Source organism: Strongylocentrotus purpuratus, unplaced genomic scaffold (genome assembly GCF_000002235.5).
Source record: "Strongylocentrotus purpuratus isolate Spur 01 unplaced genomic scaffold, Spur_5.0 spur5_scaffold_2, whole genome shotgun sequence".
NCBI classification, from domain to species: Eukaryota; Metazoa; Echinodermata; class Echinoidea; order Camarodonta; family Strongylocentrotidae; genus Strongylocentrotus; species Strongylocentrotus purpuratus.
In genome coordinates, this window is record NW_022145605.1 from 38,579,924 (window position 1) to 38,590,922 (window position 10,999).

Here is a 10,999-nt window from a genome sequence, read left to right on the forward strand (position 1 = left end):
GAGATGAAACTATATTTAATACCTATCGAAAGAAATGAAAATCTGTTTCAGTTTTCAGATATTTATCAAAAAAACTACGACCTTTAAATCAACAGGGATTTTGTGATGGGATGAGGTTTCTTCTCATAGGTAATCATTACATGGCGCTTTAATATGTACCCTCGTAGACTTTAAATTTGGTTAAGATCACCAAAAGCCCTTCCTGCTCTCGCTTTGCTGGTACAATATGAATGTTAGGGATAGTGAAGTCTTGATTATCGCTTATGACTGATAAACTGCCACTCATTGGTGCTCCATCATTATTACCCTGGCTTTAGCACCGCTGCCATTACAGCGCTTGAGCATTTACATGGATTAATTATACCGGGTTTCGTGGGTGGACTGTGCCGAATATACTGTAGATTAATGTCGTGCCAAAAGATATTACTGCTACGATATGAATTCGAACCCCGAAACTTTTGTTTCACAGTCCAGAGACTTATCCACTGGACCACAACACCTCGACCTTTTGATATTGCACTAACAACATCTTTTTCTATTACCTTATTCTGGCAGAGAATCATAGCTACGTTGCGTTTCTGACAGGAATAGACCGTAACGAACCTCTTGTATGATCTTGAGAAGTTCATCAGCAGTCAGGTTTCTTCCACAGTTCATCTGGGGTACCCAAACACAAGGGCGAATAGTGTCACCAACACAAATGGCTTCTATACGATGGTCCCCTGCGGAAACATAAAAGGATCATATTTATGATCCATGCTTTAGCGATAGCAATTTGTGTTATTTATATGGCGATTTTTACATAAATAGACAAATAAAAACAAAAGAGATCCATTAAATTACCATATTTAGAGTTAAGAAGGTTATAAACTTTACATCCCTTCAGTAAAATGTTTAAGGTTAACTACTATCTGGTAGCAAATACCCATTAAACAATACCTTTTACAAATTGATGGAACTTTTTATCATAAATGGACACAAATGTAGGATAATTTACTTACTTTACAAGCAAACAAATACAAGAAAATGAACTATCAGTTAATGAAAATGACTTACGATTTACGGTATAATCAGGGCATTTTTTATCGGTTGAGTTAGCTCTGCTGTTTATGACACCACTATCAAACATGGCTACATAGCCATAGGTTGTCACAATGGTCCCGGATGGACAGGTCACTGTCAACATCAATAGAATCGAAGATGATTTTAGGCGGAAAATGTATATACCTAACAATAATTTCTTTTTGTAATTTGTTTATTTTCTTTGTAAATAATATGCAATTGTTATTGATTTCAGCTTGGGTAATGTTGTCTTCTTTTGTACACAAACTTGCTGAAAAACAGCCGTGCGGCCATATGCATGTTTTTGCTTTACCATATCAAAATAAATAAAAACATAAAATATTATTTCAACTACTCAAAACAAAAAGGACGTTAATTATTACTACCCGTACTAGTGAGTTAACGACCTTTTGGTTATTAGTGGCTATCATTATGGATCATCTATTTTGTAGTTACCTGTTACACGTACGTCTTATTTTTATTTGTCACGTACAATTCATTTACGAAATTGGTAGTATTGCAAGCATCGGTGACTGGGCAACACAAAAAGTAGAAAGCAGGTTATTACCAATGGACCGTTTTTAATTTGCATGCATGAAAATTGATAGATTCGTAGAAATTATATCTAATGAATTTATATCAGATGCTAGAAAATTTAAGATGCTCTAAATGTTAAGTCTAACAACTAAGTTGAATGGTATGAAGACAGAGCAACAATTAATTTCACATTAACACAAAAGAAAGAATAGCTTGAAATTACAAAAAAACACATACACATCAATACCAATCGCAAATAAACCGATGGCAACTTCAAGAGCATTTATTTGAAGAAAAAAACAACAGCACTGTCCATCAGCATTAGAAATGCGCGAAAATTACAATGATGTATTACCTAATCCAAACATGATTAATTTAAGATATACAGTAGGTTATTGCAATTGCCCTTGAGTTGATTTTGTTAAAGTACTAGTGACGATCATGTTATCAGGAAACTTTGACTGTAATGATAAAAATCACCTGTACTAAAGGATTGAACAAAAGCTGGGTCCAGGAAAGTAGGGTTTCCCTCAGCAAGGCTTGTAATTGTAGAACTGATGATGGACAGTTGTTCGTCATCGGGTATTGAACCATCGTATACATAGATACCGAATTCTGCAATTACGCTTCCAGGTGAGAAGATGTTTACTCTAACTGCAACGGTGGCTTCAAAGTTATTCTGAAGAGGTGTTAGGATCTGAAAGCAACACAGAATATCATTTGAGTGCCGGCCAGTCAACCTAATCTATGCGATGTGAATTTGAATGTAACGAATTTTAATTCAAATTTATTTCCTTGTGGGAAAATTGTATATAATATTCTTGACAGTAAGAGACGAATAGCAACAAAGCACAGATGTATTTGGAACGCCATGTACGAGTAAAATGAAACATGACACTTTAAGGGGTAATGTCGGGATAAACATATTTATATATATCTATTGCATCTGAATAAATGAATGAATAAATCATGATGAATTCTTTTTAGATGATTGACATAAAAATATCTGTAGATGATTGAAATGCAATTCAGACTATCTATGGTAACTTTAATTTTAAGACATTTTAGACAAAATATAATAGTTTAGAATGACAGGGAGCAAGAAGTTAGTCAGCAGATCAGATAACTTTATAATCATACTCACAAAAGTGATTAATTCTTCTGAAAGCTGCTGAAAGTATGAGGAAGTTCTATCCAAAAGACTGTTGTTGAAAGTCTTTGTCAAAAAGGTCGCCCTTACTACATAGTTATCAACACCTGGAAATGAAACAAAAGCCATAACGATTTTTTTAAAAAGCAATAGAAAACTTTTTGTAATTTACATCATATAAATTAGGCAACAGGTTAAACAAAATATAAATAACTTAATGGAGTATCAGAAACACGATTGACACCTGGGGCATCTACAGAAGTGCACTTGCTTTGATAGAAAAAATTAATATAGTTACATTATCCCCTCACATCACTTGTTTAAAGTTTAATGAGTAAGCAAGTAGAAAAGATGTAGTAAATGTAAAAAATATAATAACAGTAGATTGAAATCACTAAGAAAATTTTAGATCTTATTCATCATTTTTTTGTGATAAATCAAATTTTAAAAGGTTATTTCATCACGATCCTACCGGTATCTGGCTGCCGCCATACTTTTTAAATCAAAAGTTACCGGGACCACCAGTAAATATTTGATTATTCAATCTCTCAAAAAGAGAGTGTTTTAGAGGCTAATTTTTCTAAAACTTAACATTACCTTTAAATGTCCTCTACATAATGACGTAGGTTACAATGAAGGGTTTAATTCGCGTTTAAGGGTATCTTACTTAGAACAAAATATTATTTTCTTATTGGTGTGAGGGAGTAAAGGTATTGTGAGTAATCGTTCATCATAATGTCCAAGTGCCTTGAAGAACAACTACAACTAGAAATTTAATTCGTCACGAAGACGAATAAGGTGGTCTGTCTAAGTCTTATGATAGAATTGAGGATGGGAGAAGTTATATAGACATGTAAACAATGATGATCATGATGACCATGATGATGATCATGATAGTAAAGGTGATGATGATGATGATAATGATAATGTTATATGATGATAAAAACGATAATGTTAATGATGATGATGAGCATAAGCATGATCCTGACATCTGATTGAAAAAATAAGGAAATATTAAGATAGCAAATAGTCTCAGCTACAACATACTAAAATTTGGGAGAAAACTGTTGAATAACAACCGAGATACTGGTCAAAACACATTGTCATGCAGATTCATGTTTTGAAAAAAGTGACCTCCCATAGACATAACACGCAAATATGACAAATTATGCATTGTCGCATTTAATCGAATATTTAACTATGATGACGTCATCTAAATGAAAAAAAATGCTATGTTTCTGATAGAGAATTATCTCAGCTATAACATATCGAAATCTGGGAGAAAATCGATCACTGATAAGCGAGATAATCTCAATTAAACAAAGACAAAAATGACGTTATCAACAAAATACATTTTCTTTAGTTTAGATGCAAATATGAAGATTTTGTATCACTTTGTACGAGTCAGGATGGTATGAAATCATATCTCCAACTCATGCTCTTTCCAACCATGATATAAAAATTGGGGGTCGACGGACTATCTGAAGAGCTATTTCGATTTATAAAGTAGCATGTTTTTGATCAAATTTCACATTATATTGCCCATAGCAGCACGCACGGAATTTGAACTTTGACGCGCGCTCACGGCCTTATGAAAGGTCAAGAGTGACTGAAATTAATGTAAATTGTCATTTACGGTAAGAGGAATCCAAATCATGTAAACAAATTGAATTTGACCTTTTCCGCGCGTTGTGAGCGCGCGCACCGCGCGCGGGGACAAGTACGGACGGAAATTTTTGAAATGCTTCAAATAACCTGATTCGTACTCTCGTTTAATAGTTAAGTGATTTTGAGCATTTTAAAATTTTGACGCGCGCGTACGTGCGCGTCATGACCTTTATGTGACCTTTGATGACATGACTTGTTGACCCTTGACCTGAAGTATATGTGATATGAATATGAATGACCTTTGCTTATGCATCATGAAGATATGATGGATAACGTGATTTCACAAAATGGCGCATGGATGACGTCACGATGACCTGATGACCTTAAAAAGGTTACTGTTACGTCTCATGACAATGACCTATGACTGTGTCGAAATTGAAAGAAATTAACATAACCGATCTTGAGTTAACCGATAAACAAAAAACGGGAAGAAATAAAAATAAATAATAATAATAATAATAATAATAATAAATAAAGAAAGAAAATTCTGACGAAAACAATAGGTGGTCTGTTGATAACAGACCACCTAACTAGCCTTACCCAGGTAGAAGTTGAAGGCCATTTTTATAGTACATGGCAGGACCTGATTCATCTAAGAATCCATAGCTTGAAAGATTGGAGGTCAAACATATTATTATTATGAGAAAGATATAAGTAGGAGATAAGACTAGGAGAGTTGAAGGTCGTATTTGCTTCTTCAAACACATGCTACTATTCGCCAACTTCAAACTACAAACTAACCGTTGACTGTCAGCAGAGCTCGATCTGTGGACGCATTAGTGCCGTCCTCCCCGACAGCAGTGCAGTAATAGTATCCCTGGTCCTCGGCTAGAGCTGGATTGATAACTAACGGGGACCTGTTCTCACTGCCCAAGATGGGGACGCTGTCCTTGTACCACCTGTAACTTCGTGCATTCTGGAAGGAACAGGAGAAGGTGACCCGCTGCTCTACATCTACCATCTGAGACATCGGGTTGGTGAAAACCGCAAGAGGTTCTAAAAATGTGATATAATAATTATACATGTAGATTAACAAATACTTAATTTTTTATGCAACATAAGAATAATCCACGGTTAAAGGGGTCCGGTAACTTTGTCTCAGATTCTGAAAGAAAATCCTGGATTTAGCTCATGCTGCAATACTAATTATAAACATCTGGGTCAGTCATGAACTCCATGACTTGTACAAGCCGGTCGCCTGTCTTATTGTCAAGATATTTATGATTGGAAATCGAAACCAAAGTTTGCGTTTGCCAAACGGATTACATAAAATTACAGTCTATTGGGGAAAACGAGTGTGGTAAAACCAGTCACTCAAAGATTTTACTTTTTTGAGGCACTTCTTGATCATTTTGAAGCTCGATATTTTTTTGCGGGGCTTCCATATTACACCATATCACAGACACTGGTAGCACGTAGGACCGTGCATCTCAGATTTAACATCGTTAAACGATGACTTTAAGGTTTAATAGGGTTCACGAGAATCATTGTTTATTAAAAAGTATTTAATATAAATAAAGAAAATTTAAATTGTATGTATTATACAATATTTGATAATGACGAGTAGATGAGGTTTAAGTGAAGTAATGTTTATTCAAAAGTATGCATACACATTTATACATGTGAAACCTACATACATACACAAATAAACACACACACACACCCTAACAACATTAAATACACCATATAGGTTCTGCTTCGACTATTTTGTCAGCAAAATAAAAGCTGAGGATGACCAGGGGCCGGAAGCTATTCTAACTCATTATTGTGACATTTGATTGCGTGAGAAAGAGTCGGAAAAGTTTATAGTATAGCGCATGATGACAGTTTTAAAGTTTATATTGTGATTTTCTGGAATCATCAAAATGATAAGAAATATAACGAGATATGTGTGGATGCATTTACCGGTCGGTTGAACCAAGTTAAGTATACCTATATATGTGTGGGTATATTTATGGAACAGAATGGATAATGACATGCCATTTTGTTTACACAATGTTGCTCAACGAAGGTATGATTTATCGCAATTATAGTATCATTTGAAAGCATAATACTTCTACTTTATGATAAGCAATAAACTATTTTGTATATACATCATAGTTTTCTCATAACCCCCCCCCCCCCCCTTTGTTTCCAAGTTGTTGATTTTTATTTTTTTATTTTTTTATTTTTGGGGGGACGCACTGTATATCTTAGGCACACACATGCGCATATGCACCCACACACATACGCACACACCCACACCGATCTTACCTTGCTCCCTAACTTGAGTGTTACAATTAACATCAATGTACGATTCTGCACACGTGCAAACATACGATGTTCCATCGTCACTAGTCGTACAGGTGCCTCCATTCAGACAAGGTGACCTGGCACAAGGTTCAATGGCTGTGGGTGAAATTAAACCATGAAATTTAAAGATAAAGTTGAGTTAGTTCAGACATGTGAGCGCCTTTGAAAGATTCGGAAAAGTTGTATAATATAGCACATAATCACAGTATACCAGTGTATTGTGTGAGTTTCTGGAATCATCAAAATGATAAGAAATTTACAGTTTCTGTGGAGATCACATGCACTTTATATAGAAATGGGTAGGGCCTATATACGAATAAACAATAACATTTAGACCTCATTTGCCAGCTCTCTCTTTTCATATTTCCAAAAAATATATAGAAAACTATTTCAGGAGACATTGTTTACTTCGATACTGATTTAGCTGACAGACATTATAATGGAGACACTTTTACCATTTCCTATTCATTCTAAAAATCCATTTTTTATTTTGTTTTGTTTTGTTTGTTTTCCTATTTCAGGTGTTTTGTCAGGGGCTGTCGTATTATCTAGCAATCTGCTGGAAAGATCATTTATTACAGTGGTCTGGTCTTACATATTTATGGCAAAACGTACTGTACTTTGTGTAATTACTGTACCTTCGCAATAGGTCCCATTGCCGGTAAATCCCTCCATACAGGTGCACAAGTAGCTGCCACTTAGATCGCTACACAATGCGTTACTGTCACACACTGGGGGTGACCCGGTACATTCGGGGATGTTCACACAGGTGAATGTGGTCATTTCATCTGTTACAGTAACGTACCCAGCGTTACACTCACAGGAGTAGCTTCCGATACCCCCGGTACACGTTGAGACCCTTGGGCAGGGTGCGAACCTTTGACATATGTCAATGACTGGAAGTATGTATAAAGAGAGAAAAGATACACATTATTGCAAATTCAGCTCACTGGTGCACTATAGACTTTAACCGAGGGTAGCCTCATCAGTTTTAAGAATGCCCTCATTGCACCGGGGTCGAGAGGGACAAATGTGTTAAAACGCAAGTCTGCAGAAAGACACTAATTTGACACTAAAACGGGATTCCATGAAACCTTGACCCGAGCCTAGTTCTGTTAGTCTCTGGTTGTGATATATAAGGTAAAAAACAACAACATTGTAATAATTTCTTTGATTAACATATGTTTAGTGTCTCGATCTCAGGCGCAAATCCTGGATTTCCTAGGGGGGGGGGGGCCAAATTTGAAATCATGGGAGGCAAATATTGGTACGTAATGGTGACCAGCAGTTGGCACCACCACTCTTACATGCATGCACAACTGAACGTGTTTCAAAGTGGGTGTGGGTAGGCTAAAGTGTTTACAGTCAGGAAGAAGGTAACGTAAATTGGCGTGTAGTCTAGGGGCAAAGGCCCGGCGGGGGGGGGGGGGGGTGCCAAGGGGCGGAGCCCCCGAAAGTTCAGATGTATGGGCATTAAATTACGGTCAGATTAGCATATTTTGTATATGTTATTCATGACACTGGCAGGTCACTAATTGGCGTGAGGTCCAGGGGGCTGAGCCCCATGACACTCAGGAATTCGTGGCATTTTATAACGGTCAGATAAGCATTCAGGGGCCCGCCTTAGGTGGGGTTCAGGAGCAGAGCCCCGGGAAGCTTAGGGTTTTTAATGATGAGCATAATGTTATACCTTATTTTTGACATTGGCAGGTCAATAATTGGCGTGGGGTCTAGGGGGCGAAGCCCCCGGAAGCAAGGACAAGAGTAATTCAGCCCCCCCCCCCCACCCCCGATCCACACCATATTGGCGCGAAAAATCGCAACTGATCTCCCCAAACTTTATTCTTCCTTTTTTTCCCTCTCATTTCTCTCCTCTTTCCCTTTCCCTTCCCTATCTCTATTTAAAGTTTGCTGGGGGAGGGGTGGGAGAGGGGATAGGCAAGGCCCTTTAGGCCCACCCCACGATCTCCTTCTTTTTCCACTTTTCTTTTCTTCTTCCTCTTCTTTCCTCCCTTTCTCTCCTCTCTCCATTTCCTTTCTTTTTATTTATTTTGCCGGAGGGTGGCAAGGCCCACGCCCCCTGGATCCGCGCCTGCTCGGTGTAACAACTCAACAAATTGTGATCCTTCCGCTGAAAAGAGTATTATGTAACGCATTAGGTGCTTTTACGTAATATTTATCTGGAGTATATAGTACATCAAGACATCTCTCTTAACGAAATCCAAATAACTATACTCTTTTCCCCGTATTTTAATCAATATAATAAAGATTTATGCATAAATTAATATTTTACATATTCTTACTCAAAATAAAATAAGCAACAAACTTAATCATCGCACACATGATTTAAAACAAAACGACAAGAACTATCACAGTCAGTCCTGGATTATGTTACTAGAACACAAAGATGTTTGAACTTATTCATGTGCATTTTCTGATAAGAATTTTCAGTTTGACATGCCTTCACAAGTTGGTAGATCAGCGGAAAGCGCCCCGCTAGGTTGACACGTGATAGACGAGTTACCAATGAGGTCATATCCGTGCTGACATCCATACATGCACGATGTGTTGTAGTCTATCCTCATCTCTGCACCGCATTGTGTATTATTTTCATAAGTGAGGTTTGCCGGGAAAGCTGGGATGTTACACATAACAACTGCCGAGATAAGATATGATAATAACAATGATACATGCATTCGCATTGCCAGGCTACAATAAATAGGAAACGATCACAACGTCTTTTCAGAAATCAACCCAAGGACAGTTCCCATTCCCGCTTGTATTCGTGTAGAATTATGTTTGGATTGCATAATATCGAAATGTAATATTCAAACATTTCAAAAGGCTATTGATTTTATCTTTGGTCGAATTTTTCGAAGGTCTTTAATTTTGAGTAAATGTACTTCATTTGAAACATCACATTACCTGAGCTTCCATGAGGTGCTCTGGCGTATTAATGAAATTATCTGTTACTTCTGGAGTGGCATATGTGATTCTAGGCAGGTATTCATACCACAAACCATGTGTTCCACCGTTCAATGACTGATCCATCTTACCATTAGACATGTGCGAGGGAGAAACACTATGGCTATAAGAATGTTGTCAGTATTAGTGTCTGAGATTTAAAGGCTTTTATTTTTGTTTATTATCAAGGAGCAAAACTCATTCTCATAACTCTTACCATTACAATTAGGCAGAGATGCCGAAAGAGTTCCATCATTCTGACAGGTGATAGCGTCACTACCGGACAAAGTATACCCTATTGGGCATTTAAAGGTACAGGTTGTATTAAATTCTATAGAGCTTCCAGCATCACAGTTTTCGGATAGAGGAGACAGTTCTTCAGAGAATTCCACAGGAAGTTGACAGGTCACAACTGAAAGAAAGATACCGTGAAGCAAAAGATCGAAAATCAGACAGTCATTATCATTATTTTATACAAGCTGCAACTACTTTCTGTTATATTCATTGAACTAACTTTAAATAAAATTGTGATCTATCCTAAAATTGTATATATCTGAAGCACCTATATTCAAGAATTTTGTGGTGAATTTAGGTAGTTTTCAAATGCTGTTTGGCTTAAGAAATGATATGTATCAGGTGTGAAAAAATTTCGAAGCTACTAACAGAGGCAATAACTACATGACATTCAGAGAACACAAATCCTTTAAAATTCAATACGGTGTCAAGCATTAAACCTCAAATAAAACTTGACCTAACCTGGTGTTGTTTGAGGTGTAGGACTTGTTGTAGTTTCTGGTGTTGTTTCAGGTGTTGAACCCGGTGTTATACCTGAGGAAACAAATAATTGTTAAATGCAATGATTTAAACATATTCGCCTATATTCAAGAATTTTGCGCATAATTTAAGTGGGTTTCAAATGTTGTTTAGCATTGGAAATGACATGTATCAGGTCTGAAAAATTTGTCATGCTGCTCTCAGGGGCAATAACTACATGACATTCAGAGAACACAAATCTTTTAAAATTCAATAAGGTATCTAGTTTTAATCCTCCAATAAAACTTGAGCTAACCTGGTGTTGTTGCAAGTGTTGAACCCGGTGATGTTTCAAAACTACTCACAGGGGCAATAATTACATGACATTCAGAGAACACAAATCTTTTAAAATTCAAAAAGGTATCTAGTTTTAATCCTCCAATAAAACCTGAGCTAACCTGATGTTATTTCAGGTGTTGAACCCGGTGTTGTTTCAAAGCTACTCACAGGGGCAATAACTACATGACATTCAGAGAACGCAAATCTTTTAGCATGCAATAAAAGGTGTCTAGC

At 36.8% G+C, this 10,999-nt stretch overlaps 1 protein-coding gene across 1 annotated transcript; it reads right to left on the reverse strand.

Annotated features, from left to right (window-relative positions):
* Window positions 1–543: 543 nt before the first annotated feature.
* On the reverse strand, window positions 544–8,512 carry LOC115926510 (latent-transforming growth factor beta-binding protein 2-like). Its single transcript, XM_030991281.1, has 8 exons — window positions 8,497–8,512; window positions 7,348–7,605; window positions 6,671–6,805; window positions 5,159–5,413; window positions 2,744–2,856; window positions 2,080–2,296; window positions 1,057–1,176; window positions 544–722 (listed from the first exon to the last, which is right to left on the reverse strand). The coding sequence occupies exons 1-8, from the start codon at window positions 8,510–8,512 to the stop codon at window positions 544–546; spliced, it is 1,293 nt and encodes a 430-aa protein (XP_030847141.1).
* Between the last annotated feature and the right edge of the window lie 2,487 nt (window positions 8,513–10,999).

Bases quoted from the DNA above. Each gene is read 5' to 3' on its own strand.
- LOC115926510 (XM_030991281.1), bottom strand. The intron at 2,297-2,743 runs GTGAGTATGATT...TGTTGCTTTCAG, and splicing joins CAGAAGAATTAATCACTTTT to ATCCTAACACCTCTTCAGAA. The intron at 1,177-2,079 runs GTGATTTTTATC...TGATGTTGACAG, and splicing joins TGTTCAATCCTTTAGTACAG to TGACCTGTCCATCCGGGACC.